The following is a 25,151-nucleotide window of genomic DNA, read 5'->3' as shown; positions in this document are numbered from 1 at the left end:
AATCTTACTCAATGCAATTACCACACCGCACCGGCATGATTATGCGTCCCAATCGAACGGTGTGAGTGCCCCACACACACACACACCCGAACGGTCTGGACGAGGCACGTAAACAAAAAACCAAAACTGTACACACCGGGTCATCTGGGTTGCTGCCGTGCTGTACGAAATTCGGTTGGCAATAGGTTTAACGCTCAATTTGTCGGTTATTCATTATTGTCACTGGTAACGAAAATCGTAAACAGAGCAATAAGCAACCCGTATGATTTCATTTGTGGTAACTGCTTGGCTATTGGAATTGGAAAATCAACTACTAATGAAGGTAGTAGTTAGCGATCAGCGATCAGCGCTATCCCAGCTTTGCTACAAAATTTTTGGAATAGGTTCTCAGAAAGAGTTGCATAGGTACTGCTTCTTTGGCTCTACTATTATATCGAGAAGTATTGGCCTTTTTGGTCTGATTTTACCGTTAACTGGCCTTTATTCACTACTGAAGTCAGTGACTTCGATCGTTCTCAGTCCATTATTCTGAGCGAGAGACGGCTGCGTTTTTGCGTATAGACCACGACATTTTTATCACAATTTTCATGTTGTCAAGGATATTCTTCATCATTTAGCCGAGTGTTCTGACCTCTAGATTAAAGACTTACAATTGTACTTATAAACAACGGTGTTTTGATCCGTTTTCCTCATCAATTTCTACTACATTTTAAGATAAGTCAACACAATAAGGGAAGCTGGACAATTTATCTACATATTTCTAAAAGTCTCACTTACAAATGTTCAAATCAATCTTGAATCAGTCATATTCGGTCTTAAGGATATACTACAATATTTTCCATATCCTTTCAACGTAGTAGCTTTGACAGTCCTTGACAACTTTACCATAGTTGCTAAGTGACGAATCTGGAAGATTTCGAGTTCCGTTGTCCCAATCTCGACATTCACAATAACGCTGATGGTAAGCCGGTACGTTGCTGAAAAAAGCTTAAAAGTCGAGGATAAAAAAATTTCTTGTGCTTGGAATACCCCAAATATTGGCTTCATTTCCACAACATATCCGTGCTATTGGATGGCGATGTAGCACCTACTACAACGGCCAAAAGCTCAGTGAAAAATACAACCGATGTTAATAGGCTGACCTCCAGATACCTAAGTGGCAATAAGGTCCTTCTATTGACAGGCGATGGATCTGGAAACACATCTGAAGCTACATACTATTGTCAAACAACTGAGGAGTTTTAGTGTGGATTTAGGAATAGCTCTTCGAAGATAAGATTGTTGATGCTGAAGTTTATCTGAAATCAACTTGAACTCCTGTAATTTCAAAGTTTTTACCTCTAAATAGCTGTACCCTTTAAATTAGCTCAGGCAAAGCAATCGTTTATCTATGGTTGCAAGATAATAATTATTACTTTGAAGTAAAAATTTGATATCTAACAAAAATAAGAGTTTTGATACACCTTGCAAAAAGTCAATCTTTCAATGTTTCATCGAAACAAATACGTGAAGCTGCAACTTTCACTAGAAGTTTCTCGATCATTCACTTTGCGTAGCTTAACCTGCGTTAATGAAAAACAGCAATAGATAGGTGTATCAACAACAACCTTTACATAACATTCTATTCCACGCACAAGCGAATCTCCTAATCGGTTAGTATTACAACTAATACGAGCAGTGTCTCCTTTTCGGTGGACTGTGGATCGGCCCATAAGAAACGTTCATTGCAGAAGCTTGGTTGCATCATTCTGGCGTTCTGCGAACGTGAAATATGTCTTGTTTCCACCACCAAACACACACACACACATGGTCATTTCCAGCAGCTAGCGAGTTGGCTAGTCTTCAGCAACTTTGACCGTAAGGGTGGTCCGAACGAACCGACCGATGGCAATAAGGCCGCACGCAGATAGGCGCAGCGCCTATTCCGTAAGCGCACAACAGGTGAGCAATGTGGTGGTGGTGGTGGTGGTGGTATTGCAAGTGCAACTCGTCATGAGCATATTGTCCCCTGTGAAACCGTTGGCGCTTGGGCCATCGGTTTACGGTTTATGACATAGCCCGCAGTCACCGCCACCGTCGCCATTTGGCGACAACCAGCTGCTCCAAGCACTAGAACACGCACTCGTTTTGCGAACGGATGAACATTATTTGGATGGCCGGTAACCTTACTAGCCGAAGAACCTCCGGTGTGGAAGTCACTGGCCAACACGTGCCATTTCAACATCGTATCATGCTCGTCAGCACCGAGCACCATGCTGCTGCATTTGCTTTCGGTGGATTCATGCTTTCGCAAGTAAACTGTCACCGCTGGCAGCATCGGTCGAGGCCAAACGGTCAGGTTTTTATTGCAGCACACGGTCTTGTCGGCTGATGGTAACAGATACTAATTATCCTTAAAATACTCCACCTTCAAGTGAACGAGTGAAATAACCGTGTTTTTGGTTGTTTTTGTAAAGCATCCGATTCTCTTCTAACAGCAAATTGAACCTTGTTCGGAAGGTAGGGTACTATGTGACCTAACAGAAGTCTCCTATCCATCGTACGAATCGCATTGAGTAATCTGAATTTTGTTATATAAAACATGGACCAGCTTTGGGAGGAACCGATCACTTCCGATCCCAAAAATTAGTCCCCGTTGCGTGCCTTGGGTTGTGTGTGTGATCGTGTTCCAGTTGGGCGACTTCTGGGACTCTGAATTAAATAATCACGATCACCATCAACGGAGCTGTTGCCCTAAATAGGATTTATAATACAGGCGAAGCTATTGAAAGTTGAACATTTGGCAAATGTCACCTGGAGAGAAGGTTCATCCACCGTAGCAGAGTAAATGCTGGAACATTAAGTGAAAAGCAATTTGCTTAACCCATCCCAGGCACTCGGTAAAGCTTGGTCTTATTCGAGGTCAATAAAAGAGATAACCTGTGGCACGTCTTGCCTATCGGCGTGGCACGTGAAAGTTTTGTGCACAACTGTGACCAGTCCCATGAAATATTAATGATCAAACTTTCTACGTTCGAGCAAGCAAGTGGGTGACCTTTCGACGCCAACACCTATTAGGCCGGTAAGGATGATGGTGTCTGAAGCGCTTAATACCGGTCAATAACCGATTGCAGGTAGGAGATGCATTGCAAAAATATCCCCCACTTTAGCCACACTGACGTCCCTTGAGGCGTGAAGCGATCAAGGGACAACCGGAATCGGTCCATCTCTACCCCGGATGCCCGGTACCGATGTCCGATCCAATAATGGTCAATCATACACCGAACCAGTTCCGCGCCACATAGCTCATGCTGGCTCGTGAGGCTCGAACATTAAGCTCTCGGTGATAGTTCATTGACGAAAGAACCGATGTGCAGGGCTCAAACGCTGCCACGCTACATTCATTCATGCACAATCGGAATCACGGAATATCTGGCGTCCGAGGCGCGCTAAATACCGTTTCTTTACAGATGACTACACGCCGTAAACCATGCAGGAAATTGTCAACATGCCTCGAAAATGGTACCGGTAGTCCGAGTTGCAATTGTACCTAAGCGGACCGGAGCTTGAGTTGCTGAGTTATGGATCGGTGCGGTGCTGTTGACGATGTTGTTGTTGACGACGACGACGACGATGATGATGAGGATGATGCGAATAGGTTGGCATATTTGGCACGACATCGATGCGACTTCTTTAAGCGTGCAATCTTGGCTGCGGTGGTGATGGTTCATAAAGTTGGTTATGGTTTGATTTTCGAAATCGTGAGAAGCCGCACACTTTCAATAACGTACTCGAGAGTGTGTGTGTGTGTGTGTGTATGTTCCACTTCCGGGCTAGTTGCGAGCGACTGAGGAATCGACGATCAGTGCATTGACTCGTATCGGTATGAAGTATGTTATTATCGTAAAAGTTAGGTTTAAAATAAAATAAATAGAGCGGGAAAGAGAGAGAGAGAGAGAGAGAGAGAGAGAGAGAGAGAGAGAGAGGGGGAAATGACTATACTCCAAGAGAATAGGTAAATGACCAAAGTAGTAAAAGTAAAATTGCTAAAAACATGACAGTGCAAACGAATGGCTTCTGATTGCTTCATGGAGTATTTTGAAGTTATCGTGCCATACCGATCATCACACGGCAACTTAGGTAGAGAAAATTTGGTAAACGCGCCAGACGACTCTCGCGTGCTACGGACGTCGATCTTCATGATCGTGATGGTCATCAGCCACCCTAAACCGTAAAGTCGAAAAGCGTTACAGTGACCTTCTAGTAATTCCTTCTGGGAATTCTCTGTCCCACCCGAAATTAAACCCGTTGGGGATGGATCCCCAAGTGAAATGCCCCAGGCGATAGTATCTCTGGACTTCGGTTGAATGTGACAGGAACCACTTTTACCGCACGTTACATGCACGGCAACACTGTTTTACGACACAACTACACACAGCCACCGACTGCAATGGTGAACGAAAGTGTGTCATGTTGCCAACGGAGAGGCTCCCGTAGAGTGCGTTGGAGACAACACGTTACGTGCACTAGCCGAGGACGACCCGTCCAGAGCACGGTGGTAACAGTGGTGGTGGTGGTGGAATGGAGCGGGATGATTTTCGCTTTTCAAAACACGCGCCAAACTCCATCGCAAGCTTTTCTTTGCCACCTTCCATAGCGCAGGTCCCTTTTGAACCTATTCGCACAGAGATTCGGAGGAGCGAATCCGCGGAGGTTCGGAAAGACGAAGTCGAAACCGGGGACACGTTTGGGTACGTTGTGGAATGACGTGCGTGACATTCCGACGCTGAGTAAAAGCGAATGTAAAAACACTCGCTAAAGATATTTTGCCTAGTGCCGTTTTCGTTTGGTCAATGCCAGCGTTCGTGGGGTGGGACCTTGCTGGTCGCTAATTTTCGGGAAAGAATTTCACAACTTCACCCATTACATTGCCAGATTAAGTGCAGGCATACAACACGGAACACTTTTTACTTAAACCCAACATCTTCAATACCTTCTTCACAGAAAAACGATCATGGCTGTATCGGAAGTTGAACACGGGTGGAATCAACCGAGACGATCCGGATAATCCTATCGACAACCAGGAACATGTGCTGATGGCATTCTTCCGCGAAACGATGGCACGCATACTGAACAAGGGCTGGACGAAAACGATCATTCTGATTATCTTTGCCGGATATCTAGGAGGTGCCTGCTTCGGCTTGACCAAAATCAAGGAAGGTCTCGAGCGTCGAAAACTCTCCAAAGCGGACTCTTACTCGGTGAAGTTTTTCGATCTGGAGGATGAGTACTACCGAGAGTTTCCGTACCGCATACAGGTGATCGTGATCGGCGATCTTAACTACTCCGATCCACACACGCAGATGCAGATCGAGGAGTTAATGCAATCGCTGGAAAATACCTCCTACGTTACCTCGCCACTTTACAGCGAATCTTGGCTGCGATCCTTCATCTCGTACGTCGATCGCAACAATGACTATCTCAATCTAACACTGGACAGCGAGCAAGCGTTCATCGATGCACTGCGAGAGGTAGGTCAAACGTGCCGGTCCTAGCCGGTCCTGTACAATGTAATTATAACACTATACCGATTTCATTGCAGATTTGGCTCTTCCCGGCGAACCCATTCTCGCTGGACGTGAAATTCAACGAGGCAGGTACAAAAATACTGGCCTCACGCTTCATGATACAGGCAGTCAACATCACGGACACGAACCATGAAAAGGTGATGGTGAAGGATTTGCGACAGATATGCAAGGATTCGCCACTGAACGCCACCGTGTTTCATCCGTACTTTGTGTTCTTCGATCAGTTCGAGCTGGTGCGACCCACCTCGATACAATCGATGATCGTCGGTGCACTGATCATGATGCTGATTTCGTTCATCTTCATACCGAACTTCCTCTGCTCGCTGTGGGTCGCGTTCTCTATCATCTCGATCGAGCTGGGCGTTGCTGGGTATATGGCGCTGTGGGACGTGAATCTTGACTCGATCTCCATGATCAATCTCATCATGTGCATCGGTTTCTCGGTGGACTTTACGGCCCACATCTGCTACACTTACATGTCCTCGAAGGCCCGTACACCGGACGAGCGTGTCCGGGAAGCGCTGTACAGTTTGGGCATGCCGATTGTGCAGGGTAGCTTGAGTACTATTCTGGGCGTGGTGGCACTGCTCCTAGCGGACAGCTACATCTTCCTGGTGTTCTTCAAGATGGTGTTCCTGGTGATATTCTTCGGTGCGATGCATGGATTGTTCCTGTTGCCTGTTTTACTTTCCCTTTTCGGGCCCGGTTCGTGTACTTCGAGCTACCATCCGGACGATGATCACAAGCTGTCTTCGGTGGAAAAAACCTACCCTCACCCGTACTGCATATCTCACCCACAGCTAGCACTGACTGGTGCGTTCGGTAGCAAAAATTTCCTTGGCGCTCCATACAAAGCTTACGGTGAGGATAAGGATCTGGGCATTGGTACGTCCGGTGAAGATTCGAGCGAAAGCTCTAGCAGCAAGTCCCAGCGCCGGCAAGCGATCGAGGATGAAAACACGCGCCGCCGGTACGAGGAGGGATGGCGTCGCTCGACGCACAATCTAACCGGCCAGAGCCAATTCCAGCCGATGCTGGATCTGTACGGACAGGAGGCACTGTGGACTAAAACTACTGGCAAGGGCCCGTTAAAGATAGCAAACGGACGTTACGGGTACGACGATATGCTGCTCAATGTGGCACAAGGACAAACCACCGTCAAGCAGCCACGTTCAGCAGACTTTGAGCTGGACCGAACAGAAGAGCGTCGCGATCGCAGAAAGTCGGATGACGAGCGGTACAAATCTCGCTACGAAGACAACCGAACATTTGTGGATGATGAAATGCTGGACGATACCGACTATCAGCACACCAACCGCTATTACGTCTACGATACCAGCCACGTAAAGCGCCTTTCCAACGATAGTGGAGCAGCCGGTAGTAGCTCCATCAACACCAATAACCATCCTGCCGGGGCCAGCCTACATCATATGAGTCAACAGCAGGGCAACAGCAGCACAGCAGCATCAGCAGCAGCAGATCACCAAACAGCTCCCAGTACAACGCGTAGAAAGTTTTCCGACGAAAGCGACAAACGCCGACGTCACAGTGACGAACGACGTCCGCGAAAGTTTTCGCCGCCCGAAGGCATCTACAAGCAGAATCCACATCGTTCATCGTCACAACACAATCTGTACTATCCTCGGCAGCCGCCCCAACGGACGGCCTCCCAAAGCAGCCTGCATCAGCTGCGCCACATGGGCGACATGAGATTTCCTTAATCATCCTTCCCTTCCCTGTACCCCCTTCTGATCCTTCGTCCATCTCGATTTCCATCACATTATCAACATTTAACGGATGAACTGATTCATTGTAAACTGTGTACGTAAGCGTCAATCGAATTGTCCAGGAGAGTGTGTGTCTGAACGGATCGAATGTGTGATCGAGCGCATGTATGTATGTGTGAATGGATTGATGGTAGAAAGCAAACACTTGGAATGAATGTTCTTAATCGTGAAATAGTAATAATTTAAAGAAAACACAAAAAATGTTATATAAACAAAGCACGTTTCAACAATAAGATCCGTGTGGCTCATCCTCATCGGTTGTACCGGACGCAGCATACATTAAGAGTTAAGCCGCCCGGGCGACTGCAACGACTCTTGCTCACCATTAATTTCATTAAAGTGTGTTGTTGTACTATTAGCATCCCAATGCATCCTACATTGACTTTCTTCAAGGTTCGCCTAAACCAATGTCGGCTTCCACTGCAACGGGGCTAGAGATTGCGGCTGGATGGGGCTTATAAGTAAGGTACCGGTTGGCTTTTTTTGTTTTTCTTGGTAAGAAAACGTTTGTTCAGTGCTAGTAAATTAATTATAAAACCACAATATAAACAAACACAACAAAGTAGAAGCAGCGGACAGATTAGAGGACATCATGCTTCCCACAATTGAATTAGTTTGTGCCTAAAAAAAAAACGGTCACCATGTATAGAAGCGTTAGGTGGCAGGTGGTTTGTTAATATTGTCTTCTGAACTTCAGCTTGGACCGCTAACCTACTATTAAGGTAAACAACAGTCTTCTACGCCTTTTCCGCTAACTGACTTGATGCTTAGCGTATAAACTTGTATAGATAATAGATTTACGATCTTCTGATACGCGATCGCGCTCCACATCACTACTCAACTTATGTCTTATGATTTTTAGTTTTCTATTCTTCAGTTTGTGTTTTTTCTTCATTCCCTCTCTTTCTCTCTCTCTGATAGAGGTGGGACTTTTGTGCTAGATTTAAGAAGTACAGAATGGCGCTATATGACAATTAAAAGTAATAAATGGGGAAATTAATTAAAGAAAACAAAAGCGGCAAACAGTTGTGATGAGATGTTGGGAAAAAAATGATAGCTTGGTTACTGGCTGTAAGTAAACGATATGCGATTAGTTTGGAAGCAAGTAGTCCCAATCCAACAACTGAACACTGTGCGTAGAATGCATCGTTTGAAATAAATAGAGAAACAAAAAACATGTGTATATGAATTCATATCATTCGTTAGTTTTCTTTTTATCCGAAACTAAGAATAATTGGTTTGACTTTTTTATATATTAGGTAGCATTTAGGTTTGTGTCTGAGGACCTTTTTAATAAATAACACACAACTTCGTCCATGAGATACTAGAAAACAATCAGATAGCGTCAAGGGATTAACCACTAACCATGCAGAAAATATTGGATAAAATGAAAAAGTAGTAGTTTGATGGATTTGCTTTCTCTTCAATCTGGAGCTACAGAGGCCCATGACTCGGAAATGGAATCTTATGGGACCACTCTTCTGTTAATCAATCCTGATCTTGATCCTGATCTACATTGATGACATTAGACAACCATGGCTTGAGGCTGTAATGTGTAGCTAAAGGAGCACCACCAGCGACCCGGTGAAAGAAAAAGATAACTAAAAATAGATAACTTCTATAAAGAACTACTAGCCAAAGCTAAGCTGATAACGGTGTCAAAGTGCAACTGGTACCTATGTGATATGGTAAACTTGATGCAACATTACTGCATTCCACAAAAATATTCACTGGAAGACCAAACCCTACTCAATGATTGACACGACCAGTGCGCAATAGAAAATTGGCTTCCATAAAAGATCACAAAGATCACATTTTTCGCAATGTGTTTAATTTGTAGGGATTTTGGATTTGAAGTAATCCATATCGTTGGAAGATGATAAACGACCCAGGAGTTAAGAAGTATGCGTTCAAAAATTTTGGCTGTCGCACACTGAAGTGAACGTCAGCAATTAAGAGACCATGTTAAAATTGCATTAATTTAGGATAGTATACAGCCTAGGAGTCGGAGCCTACTATATAGATAAAATTTATGAAGTTGTTGAAAAGTTTATTTAATTAAGTTATTTATTATTTATGTTTTAATATGGCGGCTTACCGTGTTATTCATTTTTATTCAATGCCTTTGTTTTACAATGGACCTTACACGCTAATCGCGGCCCTTTGTACAGCTTCTTGCTAATTATAACCGTCAGCCGTTAATATGATATATAAATGGTAGTTTCCATTTTTATATTTGTTTATATGCTTTTTATCTAAAAATGTACGTCACCTATTCTTGTCTAAATAATCAACAGCAGTTTCAAACAGGGTTCGCCCCATCATAACATTTAAGAAGAAAAAGCTCAAGTTCAAAGTAAGAATTTTGCAATCTGTACCATGAAAAGTAATGAATTCAAACATTTATTAAATAAGTTTACTTTCAATTACTACAATACAAGACAAAAACTACCATTCATAACGTTTGTATTTAAACTCAATGTTGTCGCTACTCTTTACTCTAAATTTGTACAAAATTCTCATGACGTATATTATCCTGTCGTTGAAAGCATTCATCCTCTACAAAATATAGAACGGAAGTAGTACAATAAACACTTAACGTAGATGACGTGAGGTGCGCATTAAATAAACATTAATCATTTTTGTTAAATTAATCGTATTACAGATAGTACCATTCATCAATTGACATTAAAAAGTAACAGTTTGCTTGTTAAGATCAGCATCGGTACGTTCACGTCGTTTGGTGGTGGCTAGATGCTTTAAAGTAAGTTTCCAACAAGGTCATGATCTCTAAACGATCCTTACGTGCCAGTTCCTTCTGTAGAAATTGTTCACGAAGCTCGGCTAACTTCTGGCTATCCGTGCCCGGCAAGCTTAGCAAATTCTCGAAAATAGTTTCCATCACGCGATCTGCTTCCTCTTTCTCTGTTTGTGTACCTTGAGCAGCTTGATCAACGTGTTGTGTGTTGTAAGCCGCATGTAAACGTTTGAACACATGGTCCATCATCGTGATTGCTGACAAACGTTCGCAAACTTTAGCGTTCGAGTTTTCCTGTATAGCATGATCCAAAAACTCGACCGAATGTCGCTCCGATAGTTCGTCCAGCACTGCGTCACGCATCTTTGGGTCGTCGGACATTTTGGCGGATAGTTCTTTTGTTAGGGAGCGAACACTTTTGGGTTTCTCCAGCGTTTTTCCAGCCGCAATGTAACGCTCACACATGTCATCGAGTGTGTAACGGCTTAGAACATGTTCCAGAAGAGCATCCTCCGATGCAAAGCGTATTTGATTAGGCGAGCCGTGCGTTTTCTCGTCCACCCCAGCAGTTGTGACTTGCTGCTCGGGTTCAAGTGCAGTTACACATTCCCGCGTTCCCGAATTCGAGTGTTCATTCTGGCTTATATCCGTACAGCCAGATGTAACCTGCAAAGCGGCCATATTGTCGGTAGCATCGTGCATCATAAATTCATGCTCATCCAGAGATTCTGGTGAAGACGTCAATTCCACTTCATCCATATCCTCGTCCATAACCTTACTACCACCACTACCCTGGCCGACACCCGATACTCCTTCATTTGATGAATTTGCCTGGTTAGTGGTAAAATGCTGCAACTCGGAAATGCTATCCGACTTGCTTTTCCGTCGCATCATGAACTTTGCTCTATCTGCTGACGATGTAATGCTACTGGACAGCTGCAGACTGCGACTCACAGAGACCGGACGACACTCTTCCACCTGCCGTATGTATTCCTTCGTGAGTGAGACCGGAGGGTCATGAAAGCTGACCCGTTTGCGCTTATTGATCGGCGATTCGATGTCATCGCCACCACTCTCATCCTGATTGTGCTTGCGTTTCAGTATGCTGCCAGCAGGTGAAGCTAACGGTGAAGGCAATGCTTTAGAGAAGAACAGGTACTGCGTGCCTTTGTCTTGCCCATTTTCCTCACCATGTTTCATCGTTTCCGCACATGCCGTACCTTCGGATGCTGATGCGGCAGTAGCACTGCCGACAATCGCTTTTTTACGCATCATTAAACGGCTAGCAGATCCCTGCCCTACCTTCGGTGTCGATGCATTTTGTGGAGGTGTGTTTGGTTTGGGAGATTGATCGCTTTGCTGGTTGCGGATCAAATTAATGAGCTGTGCACCACGCCCACCGTGACCGATCATATTTGATCTGGGACTGTGCAACATGGAGGACGACTGTAGATGAGTGCGAGCCTTCAGTGCACTATTCGATCCCGACGGCGTCTGGGGAGTTGGGCTAGCTTTGGAGCGTCGAGACACAATTGTCTGCACCGGAGTAGCGTTGGCAGCGTTCGACATCATGTCTCGTTCTCTACCCACAATCCTGTTGGACGAGCGTCTGCAGTCTGCACTGCCGGCCAGCTCGCCGCTATCAACATTTTTCGGGATAGCACCTTTTTCCTCCGATATTGGAGAAATGTTAAGTGTGCTGTTCAGCAGATCTGCATTTCTCTCTTCTTCGCCGGCACGATTCGGTGATGAGATGATGCTGCGATTAAGAGACTTATTTAGCGGCTCCATCTCTTCGTCCAGATTTTTTACCGGAGAAAGTTGATCCATACTGAGTGCGGCTGGTTCGAGAGTTGTTTGTTCTGAGGTTGGCATTGGCTCAATCGGGAGTTGTTTCGAATTATTTTCAACCAATTCTGCAACACTTGTGGATGGTTCAACTAGTGATGCAGTATTGGACGTTGTAGGTTGTGGTGCATTGTTACCGCTCGCATGGTTCTCGTCATGTTCCTTCGAATCCATCTTCAAGCTGATGATGGGGTGAGAGATTGCTTCCGTTTGATGTTCTGCATCGTCCCGCAATGTGTTTGCAATGTTTGTTATCGGTTCCACTACGACTAATGGTAATGGTAACGTTTTTGTGTCCCTGTTTCCAGCTCCAACGAGTTTCAATGCTTCGCGCATTGCTTCGTCACAGGCCGTTTTTGTTGAAGGTGATTCTTTGTCTTTCTTTTCCGCCTTTAGCATTGATTTTGAGGGACTGTACAAGCATTTCGGCACCAGCTTACTGTCGGCCATCTTTCTCGGTGAAAGAATTGTCAATTGGCTTAGGAGTCCTTTATTGCTAGCCTCATCTAGTGATACCCGCAAAACGCGTCTGCTGGGAGACAACAGAATATTGGGGTTTTTTGGGGGCACTTGGGCAGGCTGCTGCGCATTTGTGCTCTCTTCGTTTGACACTGCTGCTGGCTGTTGTAATACTCTTGGCTCTGCATCGCTTTCGCGTTGTTCCGGCAAACGAGATGTATCAGATTCTTTTTTCTCGTGAGCTTCAATAATGCTACCTATAGTATTCGCGCTGTTCGCTGCACTTTCATTGTCAATTTTATCGACGTGCTGTGTTTCACCAAGAGCCATACTTGGCTCTTTTTCATTTTGCACTGGAGTTGTGCATGTATCTGCCATTTCGTTGCTTTTTGCTGCCAACTCCGATGCTCTGAACTTAACGAAGGATGGTCTCTTGTTAGCATATTCTGAAGAATCGGATTGTGAAGACTCGATGACGTCTTCTGAAACGTTAGCTTGCTTGTCCTTGTCTGTTGAGCCCGATGAAGAATCGGTACTTTCATGTTTTTCAAAATTTAACAGCTTTCTCGATCTTCGTTTCTCTTTTTGCTCGGTTCTTTTCACAGTTGATACCTTGGATGTAGACGCACTTGTCTGCTCCACATTTGCTTTTGACACCGTATTGCGCTTTTTCTCACTTGCAATCTCCTGACTCGTGTTCATTTTCTGTCGTGTGGTTCGTTTTTCTGGCAGCTCGGAACGTCTCGTGCGTGACAAATTCATAACATCTAAACTTTTACCTTCAACCGTATCGATGCGCAGCTTATCTAGCACCGATTGCTTTCTTTTGCGGCTTTGCTGTTTCTTTTCCTCTTCCGTTTCGGTTGAATCTTGCTTTGTTGGTAAAGCTGGCTCTTCGTTCAAAACATTTCCATTGTTGTTTTCTTTGTCTAAACGACTCGTTACGGGTTTGGATTCACTCGCCGATTTGGCTGAAGTTGACAGGACTTCTTCTGTTTCCATAGCAACTGTGTCGCCAGGTTCCTTTGATACGATCTTGTCAGTTTCCATTTGTGTTGCATTCGGAACAGTGACTGCGGATGAAGCGTTCTGCTTCAAGGGAGCGATTCCTTTACTTGGTGTCCATGGTTTTATGACAAAGCTGTCCTGGGATTGACTCATATCGTTATACAGTGCGGGAATATCAGTCCGTTTTTGCATCATTTTTTCACGCTGATGTTCGGTCAGCGATTCTGGCTTAAACTTCCACACCTTCTCTATTACCACGAACTCCTCTTCTTTCGTGTTACGCTTTGGAGTTTTATTATTGTTGCCAGTTTTATCATCCCAAGCATTCATCAGCTTTTTCATTTCCGCTACCTTCCAACCCTTCTTCACATCGTCCGATAAGTTCAGCAAGCTTTTTAGCAACATTTTGCAATTCCATTTAACATCGCTTGATTGGCCAGCCAGCTCTTTCGACATTTCCGGTAGGAGCATTTTGTTGGATATTACTTCAAGCAACTTTTTCACCTCGCCCATTTGCAGTCCAGGTTCGCTTGAAACCAGTTCGTTGATAGCATTTCTTATCGGCATAATCAGAACCAACACCTTTTTTGGGCCTAATCTTTCCAACAGCTCGCCAAAACAGCCCACCATCGATTCAATACTGTCGAGATTCGTTTTGTAGGCCAGTCCCTTTCTTGAAACATCTTTAAAAAGCTCCAACACTTTTACGGGTGAACTGGTGGGTTCAAAATTCGGTTTCAATGATCGCATTATGTAGCAGAGCGAGTCGGCCACTACCACTGTACTATAGCCATGTTTGGCAATGGTCATCGCTTTGATCATTTCACAGAACGCATTTACGAACTCGCAGGTATTCGTTTCCTGCTTTGCTATTGGTTCGTATATCGATATCCACAGTTCTTTTACGCTTTCGATCAACAGCAGCTGATCGTACTCCAACGGGTACAACAGAAAACTCATCACGGTAGTTTGGTGTTGCAAAAATCCTTCCATATCCTCTCGTATTTGCACTGTAAGATAATTGCCCAACTGCGTGTAGATTTGGGAACGTATGGCGCGAAAATCGGAACTGTTGTTTCCGCTGTGGTTATCTTCGAGGCAAATGTATTGGACTGTTTTGTGAAGTATATCCCAATACACATTTTGTCCAGTATGTCTTTTCAGATCGAACAAACATTTCACTATTGGTTCCGATTTTCTGAAACACAAGACATACGATGCAATTAGATATCATTTCAGCATTGATAAAATTATGTCATAAGAATTAATTTCTACTTCCTCTCATACATCTTCAACGAATATTTAACACTAGATTGCGACTCAAAAATTCGAAAAAAATGAATTCTGCCATTGATTGATTAATAAGTTTTAAATTCTCATTTTTTGCTTTAAGCATAAAATGTGATTTTTGTAGCGTGTCAAATGAATCATATTTATGAATTCAAAGAGCGCACCAATAGACGATCCGATTAGGATGTACCCTGATTTAGGATTCGTAATTTCGACTTGTTCTTCAAACGTTTCAAATCCCATCTGGGCCGTCCCCCCATAGTGAGGACTGAATATCCAACTACATGGTACCGGCAGTGTAGTAAGCCATTCGATGGCCGGCGCGACCTTAGAAGACCGTTAAGCGAATAAGAAGAAAAAATTCGACTTGTACAAAATTGAAGATGTAAATAAGTTTACCCAAACAGTAAGGTTTAACCTTTTTATGTTTATGAAAATGAACATCTATCTCAAACAGTACTGAAATTGTTTTTTTTCCACAAAATTAAAACGAAACATTCAGAAAAGTATACTTACTCTACTGGACAAGGCAATTGCGAATGAAGCAGCAATGGCATCAACGTTTTGTAATTGAAAATCAATTGCTCCGGTGGATCGTAACCAATGTTGACTTTAAATAGGTCACTTTGCACTATGGTTAGCAGCGTGTCGTACAGCAAATCGCGAAGCACCAGATCACTCTCTTGGAGTAAACACTACAACGAAAAAACAGCGAACCAACATGAATACTGTGTCTTTGATATTACAGATGCAAACTTATTTTACCAGTTTTAAAAGAGCATTCATATCCTCTTTGATCCACTGTAACATGTCATTTTTCGACACTGTTGTCCCTGTAGTTCCACGTCGTATCAGGTTGTTCCAGACGCATCGATTAATCTGCAGATAATCAAGATGATGCATCTGACCCAACAGTACCGTGCACTCTGTACACGAATTGACAATTAGCTTGGCTTTGGCAGAGAAAAGTGTGTCTGATATAACCATGCTGGTATCGGTGAAATCGAACGGATATTGTAGACTACCACTGTCTGGTGACGTGACTAACGTTTTCGTGATAGCCGGAACTGGACCAAGAAGATGTATTAAAGCGATTGCTGATAGCTGTTTGATAGATTGGTACCTAAAATAGATGGTGTAAGTGCAAAATAAATAGAAATTTAAGTTTTATGCGTATGATCGCTATTCCAAAAGATTCGTACACTTACATTTTTCCCGGGGCACCCAGCTCCTGGTACGATGAGTCAAAGTAATAGCACAAAGGTGTCTTAAACGAAGGCCCAAAGCAAAAGTATATGAATGGCTCAAATATTGTGTCCCCCATAGCATCCAACTGGGGGCGTAATTGACACAAAAGGTACCACCAGATGTCAAACTTTTTCATTGCGATCGTTTCCGTTTTCGACTTAGAACTTTTCAGTGGGATACAGATAAGTTTCACCCGTTTGGGAATGTTTATCTGTTTGTTGTTGGCGAAAATCTCAACCAACAGCCGCCAACAGTCAAACGACTGTTCGCGGATCGAGAGCTCTGGTGATCTGAATCCTGCCTCAACGATCGATAGAAACATGTTTATGATGGACGAACCCTGGCATAGCTCTCGGTCGATAATGCGAACCAGCACCGACCAAATCCTGTGCCAGTTGGGATCCTTTTCGCTTCGTGCCGTATCCAGCAAGGATGTGTACTCCTTACAGATGATCTCGCGAATCTCTCCCCACGACGAGTGTTCCTGGTAGTTGGTGGCCTTGATTTGGTAAACTGCAGCCTCTAGCGCATTTAGCGCCAGCTGTCTCGTTTTCATCGACCTTGCCTCAAACATCAAGCGACCTACATCCTCGAGCCAGAATTTCAGGTCATCCTTTCCGATGCTGCTCTTTATGTCGTCAGTGCGGCTGCCAGTAACGGGTGCTGGAGAACGGCATTTTTGTTCCAGGTCGACCAATATGCCATCAACTTCCGCACATGACCCACCGGACAGCAAAGCTTTGCGAAGTAGATCGTATAATTCGCATCCAAGCTGCACTCTATGTAGTACTTTCATTGTTTCCCGACAGTTTGCAAGTCTTCAATCTTTGGAGCAACAGAGCAAGCAACCTGCGAATGAGAAAAACACAACAGGGTTACCCTTAACAAGGCTTTCGTATGTTGGGCAGAAGCACCCAGGTAGAGGGAATTGGGCTTGGTTATAGAAGACTGCTAAAATTAAATTGCAGCATTCTTCTACAAAAAACACACTTTTGATCTTATACGAAAAAGAAACAAGGTATGTGCTTCTCTTTCACTCCCAGTCGTTTTTGTAAACCACATTTGTTCATTCGTAAGATTGCAACATAAAACTTAGCCGAATTCCTTATGCATCCATTACCTAACACCAAAGTTTGCAATCAGTATTCTTCGATAATCAGATATACCAAATAATAGCCGAAAACTTTACGTATTTAGCACGAAATAACAAAACTTTTGCTCAGCAACACAACACACGAACGACAGACGGATAAACAATTATTGGCGCGCATCGGTTGCAGTAAACGTAATGTAAGTTGTCTTGCCAGGTAAGTACATGGTACATTTCTATCTGTCATTCAAAATCTCCGCGCCCAGGAGACAACTCAGCGAACAAAATCATGCTTCTCATTGTAGTGAGCAGATGCTTCTCACGATAGTAAGAAATGAAAGTTTGTTTGCTGGGAACGATCGCACCTTGAAAACTAATCTCCCTATACGGCCTATTAGAAAACCAAAAACTCGCATTTACGTTAATGTGCATTATTCCTTGTCATCCGAAGAAACATTCCAGCCAACGCAATCTGACTTCTCATTATAGTTACCTCAAGTACCTGCATAGTGTGTAGTATCTGACTGGTGAGATTTTGTTCCTAGGGTGGGAATGGACTGTGTAATCTGGGAAGTTTCGCTGCTCCAGGAGCAAAATTTAACATCTCACTATACTGAAAAGTTCGTGTTCACAATAGTGAGAAGCAGCTCATTATACAATATCATGCTTCTCACTATAGTGTCTGTTCACTTAGTGAGAAGCATTTGAAGAGCCTTCTAAACCACTGCTCAAAAGAAGGCTTTGGTCAGCAACCATGTAACATCTGTTTTTTCAATACAAATTTGCCTTAGTGGTACCTTAGTTGGCGGATTTACACAGATTTGGTTTTCTTTGTTTGCTTGCAGGATTGTCTATGGGGCAGCTTACCTCTGCACACCGTGGTAGGGATAACCACGATTGCTGTCAAAACTGACATTTCACACTCGTATGAGACCACCGCCTCCTGATTCACATTGAAAGTGTTTACAAATTGATCAAGTGCTCGGTACGGTGCACGGGAGTTGTTTCATGATTCTGTGCCGGTGAAAATGTGAGTATAACAAGGTTTTTATTTTCTATCGGTTCAAACGTTTATTCACGAACACGGTGTGTCTGCAACTACACGAACTACTTGGTTTATAGTGTCGCATTCGCATAGATTCCCCTTGGACAGGTGAAAATATTCGTAGTGCATCGAATAGAGATTTACATAAATGATATACTTAGTGCGAAATGTTGGACCTGTTGGCCGCGTACAGGGCTGCAAGGCCGAAGAGTGGTCTGGAAAAACAGTGTTCATGCAGCAAAGGGTGTTATTTTTACACCACTAGCACCATCTGGAATAGTGCCGTTTTTCGGGTTCGGTGTGTGTATGACGTTTATGTACACATCCGATGCCACCGACGCATTCCAACCGTTGTGTTGTTTCGTTCGCCGCTACACATGGTTTTTCCATCATCCGACACCGCATGCAACAGATTACCCTCAGCATGCAGATGTCTGGCACTGTGAGCGTAATGGATCTCGGCCCCTCCTTGGACTCGGACTGTATTTTTTACATTTTTTTTTATTATAAACCAATTTCTTAGCATTTAATGTTTCATTTGTTGGTTTCTTTCTGTAAGATAAATCTGCTTCCTTGGCTCACTTACAGTATACTGTGATACAAAACAAGCAAATCAACACCGAAAGGAAAAATGCACATTTTTCACCACTAAGCATTCCAGTGTAACACGAGATACGCTTATCGCTAAAAAGGGGTTTAACAACAATACCAATACCAAGCGAAAGTCTTACTACCATCGGTATAGGCGTTCATGTGGCGAAGAGTCATGTTCCGCAGCATATGTACATGCACCTCCGTCCCACCAAATGTTCAAGAACGTTCCTTCAGACCTCCACCAATGTTTCAGCCATCCGCTTCCTTCCTTTCATCTGTTCTCGTTCCTCCATTCCCTTCTTGCGCTGTTCCTTACTGCACATGATCATTTAAAACATGAAGTCCATCACCGTCTCCCGTTGGCCGCCGACGCAACGTGGTTTATGTTTACTTGGAGATGTGATATAGCATTTAGTTTTCGTTCGGCATCCGTACAACGAACACATCCCAGCTGGACCGGTGAAGATCTCAAAGTCTCACAAGGAGTTTAAGGTATTGACACTTTTGGTAATTTTGTGTGAAGAAGTTGCTAAGAACAGCATAAAACAGTTGATTGTGGGTAAGAGTTTGTTTGCATCACAGTTAGGACGTTTGTTATTATTTGAAGATATCAGCAGTGAGAATTATGCGCATCCTCCCAGTGATTTTAAGCTTATGACGTGGCACAATGTGACACAACGTTTTGTCTACTACATTGTTTAGTGTATACCAAATTCTTTTTCAATTCCTCTGCCACTCCCCGCTTTGTCGATCAGTACTACAATGTCACAATTTATTGTATGCTGATCATCCTAAGTTTTATCTTTAGAGGAACAATGTTTTCTAAACAACGGCATGGAATGCATTACAAAAGATCTGATTTTAGTTCGTGATCTCATCATCGTTTTTATTTCCGTCACATCAACGATAGCGTACTTAAGATCAGCAGAGCTACAAAAGGTGCAGGCCATACCGGACCAAACAACAAATGGCTATGAAAATGATGTTCGTATCGGCAATGAGCATCTGTCTGCTGTTCAATTACGCGGTGTCCGCAATTCCAAAACCGGAAGAAAAGCGGGAACATGATCCCCTGAGCCACGCGCAACACTATCAAAATGATGAGCACAACAAACAGTATGATCATGAAGCATTTCTTGGCGAAGATGCCAAAACGTTCGATCAACTCGAGGCAGACGAAAGCAGAAGACGCTTAGGGTAAGTAAGAAGAGACTATTTAGAAAAGGGCACAAATTTATCATGCAATCACGTCGTTAGTAGTCTTACACTAATTGGTTAAAATGGTTTCGCTACTTTGTCACCAGACTCATCGTAGATAAAATTGATGGCGACAATGATGGGTTCGTTAATCTGTCCGAGCTAAAGGCGTGGATACAGTACACGCAACGGCGCTACATTGACGATGATGTCAACCGGCAGTGGAAAACGCACAATCCGAACAATACGGAGAAAGTGCACTGGGACACGTACCGGAAGAATGTGTACGGATTTCTGGACGAGCTGGCGTCGCACGAAACGGACCACGCGAGTGACGAACACTTTTCCTATCGTGCGATGATGAAGCGCGATCGACGCCGCTGGAGCATTGCGGATCGTGACGGAGATGACGAGCTGACGCGGGAAGAGTTTACCGATTTTCTCCATCCCGAGGAAAGCCGTCACATGCGGGACGTGGTCGTGACGGAAACGATCGAAGACATCGATAAGGACAGTGATGGCAAGGTGTCGGTCGAGGAGTACATTGGCGATATGTACCGACAGGGCGAGCCGGACGAGGAGGAACCGGATTGGGTGAAGCACGAGCGGGAAACGTTTACCAACTTCCGGTTTGTTTTTGCTGCTTTTACAGAACCGCTCGCGCACTTAGATATGGTAATATTGCTAATTCGCCATTTTGGCTTCGATTTGCAGTGACAAAAACAAGGATGGCTTTATGGACAATCAGGAGGTGAAGGATTGGATTACGCCGGCAGACTTTGATCATGCGGAAGCGGAAGCACGCCATCTAATCTATGAGGCAGATTCCGATGCGGACGAAAAGCTAACCAAGGATGAGATAATTGAAAAGTACGATTTATTCGTCGGCTCACAGGCGACAGATTTTGGCGAAGCTCTAACGCGGCACGATGAGTTTTAACATCAATCTATTACGGGATTAAAAAAAGATGGCGTACCGTAATGCGATGGTTTCCGTTTGTACATGTAACGATTAGTTTTGCATCGATATTGATGAGAAGAATGGAATTAGTGACTGAAGCGTTTAACCTACACTCCATTTGCCATACAAAAAGGGTAGACGAAAAAATGAGTGAACAACTAATGAACAAAAAGTGTTAGCTAGTAAAATGGATCTGATTTTTTACCACGATAATTCTCATTCTAACTCTCTAACATTTTGGTTAATGTATGCATATGTTGCACTTGCATATATATGATAACATACTATATTTCTTTTTGTATTAACTTGGGCATTGTGCAGAAATCAGAATGTGCATTTAGTAAAACATAGACGGAATGCAAACTGTGTTCAAATCAAACCACAAGCCAATAAACCTTGTTCGATTACAAATCAAATATAGCAATCATTTTATATTACACACTTTTATATCATACAAGGTCTTTTTTTGCTTTCATACGGTTTTTTGTCGATTTCTAAAATATTTTTGGATTCGTTCCATAGCTTTTCTATATTTAATACATCCGTTGGACCAAAAAATCCAAAATTTTGAGATAATTTTATGATAAAGTAATTTTGTAATTTTACTGCTAACAAGCATTTCTTGGCTTTCGAAAAGAAAAGAAATAGTCGAAGTGCTTATTTACCTATCAGAAGCTAGAGCAGCAGCAGCTATGGTGAGATACTTGCATACGAAAAATTCGTCTGAACATCTACCTCGCGAATGTGGTTAAGAGGGATCTGTTTTGGCAAATTCCAAGTTCCATTAATCATAAGGATTCTGGTGTTGCCAGGATCATTTTGCTTTTCGCCTCGTTACAGTGATTGTGAGTGCACAAAAAAGGATGTTTTTCATTTGTTCAATCTTCAACATTTTGGAAACAATTGGGACGAATCCAAGATTATTTCAGGAACAGACAAAAATCTGCTCAATGATTCGAACAATATGTTTCAAACTCTAGCTACAAATTAGGGAAACACATAATGCATGCAGCCATACTGCGGTCAGAAGGCATAATTGGTTAGCAAGTAGAAGAATCAGAAAAGATCATGTAGAGATCGGACAAGATTTTCTCTCTTCGCACTATCGTTCTTTAAGTTGTCTTGTACGTGAAAATCACGTAGCAGTAAAGCTGGTACGATTTTCGAACCAAAGTATTTGAACCGAGGAAGAGTTTCCTGGCAGCAGACAATCAGTATGTAAACTGCACAATAACCATGCAATGTCAATTGGTTTCATTCATAGATGACAATTTTATTGTTAGCTTTTATTTCGTATTGATCAGTGAAATCGAAACGATGTATTTACATTGGATTTCGTTACTTTAAGTGTGCGAATTATTGTTAATTTTATGTCTCAGGTTCATTTTTATGTCTTCATATTGTGTGTGTGTGTATGTGTGTGTGGGTTTCTTGTGTTTGTTTTTACATCCGAGAACTGTATCTTATGTAGTACATTCTTTTCGATTTATTTCCAAAAAAAAGGTTACCTTCCTTATCTATTATAGCTATATTGTGCTACAGCTTTCTAGTTTGGATCTTTCCACTCTATGATGCTTGGCTTCGTCCCCTTAGTACAGAGTGCATCCATTGTGGAGAGTACGGTCGCAAATATGCATCGGTATGTATACGGCTTGTATGCATATCGGTACAATGTATGGTTGGAACAGCAGCAGTACGAGCTACATTCGTGTCTAACTTGGTTCCGTTTACTAAGCACTGCTTACGCCCACGTTCCTAGCATGGGTTCTGCTTTCGCTGTATTTGTTTTTCTTTTACTTTTTTCAGTTACGTCTAAAGCGAATCAACTGTACACGTGTTCTGGCCATTTCATTTCCTAAACGTGTGCGCTTTCCCGAAACAGATCTTGCAAAGCTAGCGTTTTCTAATTTGTTGCCTGAAACTAATCGATACTCTCGTCGTTGTAGCTGCTACTAGTTGCACAGTATTACTTATTATTACCACCGTTTCTAGTTAATTGTTCAACGATTTTTTTTACAATTTTACACACAAAATAAATGCAGAAATTTAGATATGTTTTGGACGTACAAATACATGAGTACAATCGTGGGAAAAATTAAACATTGTGACCGACTAATGGAACATTTTTCGTGTTAAGTTTATTGATGCTGACGACAAAGAAGTTAATCAAATGCTTCAACAGTGCCTCAAACAGAAAACAGGACTCATTCATATTGAACAGTTGCATGACTTAATGGGTAATTTTCTTAACCATCGGCTGGACTTGACTTGAACGATACTTGGATTTGCTTAAAGGAGTCGGGCGATTATAGATGTTCAAACATTAAATTTTTTTCCCGGATTTCCACTCGCAATTTAAACCGTTTGAAATCGATGTAAAAATGGTCAAAAAACGCCTCGTATGGGAAGCTTGTGTATGCGCCAGGTTGTCAAAAAATTGATCTCAAAGCGAGAACATTTCACAAACATTTACAAAAATCTAAAATTTTGATTTGGAAAATTCCCGTTGCTCGCGGCTCTTAGGAAAAGAATTTCGATAAAGAAGTTTTGGAACAACAAACGACCATATCCGAAAGGTTTTCATTTATTATAATGAAAAGCTAATGAATTTTTCTAGTTTTTTTGGTATAATAGTGCATTTTAACGCTGAACCAATAATGGTCATTTTTGGGTTATTGGTTAGAAAACAGAATCAGAATCTTATTCGAAAATTTATAAGCTTTGATCAAAACTTTTTAATCAAATTTATCTTTTAAGCTGCATGTTCCCACTAAGCCATGCTTTGCCTATGATTTTGTTCTGGATATGGTTTTTTTTTTAGATTTGTTCATCGTCCTAGCACAGAAATGTAAGCTCTTAAGCACTTTAAAGTAAAAAAATGTAATAAAATGTGTTATTCCTTTTTGTCTAAACCCCACATAAATACAATTGTTCGGTTTTCTTTGGTCAGTCCAACTATAGCCAACAAAAATCGTCTTTAACGCCGAGCAAATGTTAAAATTTTTTAAGTTTTCCCTATATCTGTTTGAGTCACTGTAATAAGCTGTTCCTTATTGCACTTCGATCAAATTAAAAGAAAAAAAAGAGTAAATGAAGAAATAATTGTTTAAACTATCCACCTCAGTGACAATAATAAAATAAAATATTTTTTTTTTTGAAAGAGACATCATCTAGAATTACCGTAAATAATCCAATTTCTTACGACTGTTCAATAATCTACAACAACAGAGGATTAACGTCTACAGGACCGCTAAACGTGTGGTAACGGATAGACAGAACAGCAACGCGCACGTGTTTTAAAAATGCAGAGCAGTCTATGGAAGACCGAGATTAATGTTTATTGGGATGGTTAATACGCGGGGCAAAGTTGATTTCTTCACTCCCCCTTGACGCCTTGTTTTGATCATATACCCGATCGGGTATTTAACTATTTGCCTTAACGCATTTGCGGTGCTTTGAAGCTGTTGTTTGGTGATGATGATGATGCTCGCCATCAGAGCGTTCCTTTGGGTTTGGTGATAAGGCAATAGCTATTGTTTTATTTAATGATTTGCGTGTAACGTGGAACACAAAAACATGTTGAGACTGGAGATTTGGTTTTTATTTATCCTTCATAGACGTTAGGTTGGCATGCGTAGTGATTATTGTACTAATTTTGTAAAAAAAAATATTCCAACGTGTTGGTTTGGCCAATTTGACTAGAAATGGTATACAGAGTTTGCCATGGAAAATATCTTGCTTGCCGCCTCTTATCAGCACATTTTCGTTATTCACGACATCAAACGTCATTGGTTGTTTGGCATTTCGAAAGTTTCCGAATCCGGACTGCCGTAACCGCTGGAACCATCGTCTCGATGTGGACCCGGGTTGCTTGGATGATGATGATGATGTTGCTGTTGCGGTTGTTGAGTGGAATGTTGCACATGTAGATTGCTAACGCCGGACGCTAGCTGGTGTTGTTGCTGCTGTTGAGGCGAAACCGTTGCTGGCGTACATGATGGATGTGTCTCGCAGGCTGTCGAAGCTATCGTGGCCACCGATGTCGTCGCTACCGATGCAGCTGCAGAGGATTGTTGCTGCTGTTGATGGTGGAGATGTTGCTGCTGCTGCTGCTGCTGTTGGGACAGTCCAACTTTTTCTGCTACGTATTGAGATCGATTAGCACTGGCTGGTGGCAAACGTCCGGCACTAGCGTGGTGATTTTCTCCAGCGGGCTACAGATATGCACGATTCGTCATTTAAGCAAACACCCGCCAAAGTGAGAAAAGAACAAAATGGTACATATTTAATTATGGGAAA

The 25,151-nt window shown here is 42.7% G+C and overlaps 5 protein-coding genes across 5 annotated transcripts in view; 3 read left to right on the top strand and 2 right to left on the bottom strand.

The window, feature by feature from the left end:
* The window catches only part of LOC126557311 (calpain-C), a 38,780-nt gene extending 36,682 nt beyond the window's left edge, over positions 1-2,098 (top strand). Inside the window, exon 9 of the mRNA XM_050213031.1 lies at positions 2,088-2,098. The gene's annotated coding sequence lies outside the window, so the exon portion shown is untranslated. The remainder of the gene's footprint in view (positions 1-2,087) is intronic.
* The window catches only part of LOC126556807 (patched domain-containing protein 3), a 32,462-nt gene extending 25,153 nt beyond the window's left edge, over positions 1-7,309 (top strand). The window contains exons 8-9 of the mRNA XM_050212325.1: positions 4,984-5,510; positions 5,582-7,309. Coding sequence (XP_050068282.1) covers positions 4,984-5,510; positions 5,582-7,288 — 2,234 coding nt within the window. The 3' untranslated portion in view covers positions 7,289-7,309. The remainder of the gene's footprint in view (positions 1-4,983; positions 5,511-5,581) is intronic.
* Positions 7,310-10,085: 2,776 nt separating this feature from the next.
* Positions 10,086-16,761, bottom strand: LOC126567337 (telomere-associated protein RIF1). The gene is made up of 4 exons (XM_050223566.1): positions 15,926-16,761; positions 15,483-15,840; positions 15,234-15,412; positions 10,086-14,625 (listed from the first exon to the last, which is right to left on the bottom strand). The coding sequence occupies exons 1-4, from the start codon at positions 16,759-16,761 to the stop codon at positions 10,086-10,088; spliced, it is 5,913 nt and encodes a 1,970-aa protein (XP_050079523.1).
* Positions 16,762-19,658: 2,897 nt separating this feature from the next.
* On the top strand, positions 19,659-20,831 carry LOC126558552 (calumenin-B). Its single transcript, XM_050214584.1, has 3 exons — positions 19,659-19,891; positions 19,999-20,520; positions 20,606-20,831. The coding sequence occupies exons 1-3, from the start codon at positions 19,662-19,664 to the stop codon at positions 20,829-20,831; spliced, it is 978 nt and encodes a 325-aa protein (XP_050070541.1). The 5' UTR covers positions 19,659-19,661.
* Positions 20,832-24,597: 3,766 nt separating this feature from the next.
* LOC126558421 (LIM/homeobox protein Lhx3-like) overlaps positions 24,598-25,151 on the bottom strand; it is a 33,659-nt gene continuing 33,105 nt past the window's right edge. Inside the window, exon 4 of the mRNA XM_050214433.1 lies at positions 24,598-25,066. Coding sequence (XP_050070390.1) covers positions 24,638-25,066 — 429 coding nt within the window. The 3' untranslated portion in view covers positions 24,598-24,637. The remainder of the gene's footprint in view (positions 25,067-25,151) is intronic.

This window comes from Anopheles maculipalpis, chromosome 2RL (assembly GCF_943734695.1).
Source record: "Anopheles maculipalpis chromosome 2RL, idAnoMacuDA_375_x, whole genome shotgun sequence".
Taxonomy (NCBI): Eukaryota; Metazoa; Arthropoda; class Insecta; order Diptera; family Culicidae; genus Anopheles; species Anopheles maculipalpis.
Note: the sequence above shows the minus strand (reverse complement) of the source record. Positions and strands in the feature narration are given on the sequence as shown.

Excerpts from the sequence above, each read along its gene's own strand:
- LOC126558552 (XM_050214584.1), top strand. The coding sequence starts at position 19,662 with ATGGCTATGAAAATGATGTTCGTATCGGCAATGAGCATCTGTCTGCTG. Across the intron at positions 19,892-19,998 it reads GAAAGCAGAAGACGCTTAGG|ACTCATCGTAGATAAAATTG; the intron begins GTAAGTAAGAAG and ends CTTTGTCACCAG. Across the intron at positions 20,521-20,605 it reads GAAACGTTTACCAACTTCCG|TGACAAAAACAAGGATGGCT; the intron begins GTTTGTTTTTGC and ends TTCGATTTGCAG.
- LOC126567337 (XM_050223566.1), bottom strand. The coding sequence starts at position 16,761 with ATGAAAGTACTACATAGAGTGCAGCTTGGATGCGAATTATACGATCTA. Across the intron at positions 15,841-15,925 it reads CTGGGTGCCCCGGGAAAAAT|GTACCAATCTATCAAACAGC; the intron begins GTAAGTGTACGA and ends CATCTATTTTAG. Across the intron at positions 15,413-15,482 it reads TGAATGCTCTTTTAAAACTG|TGTTTACTCCAAGAGAGTGA; the intron begins GTAAAATAAGTT and ends TTTTCGTTGTAG.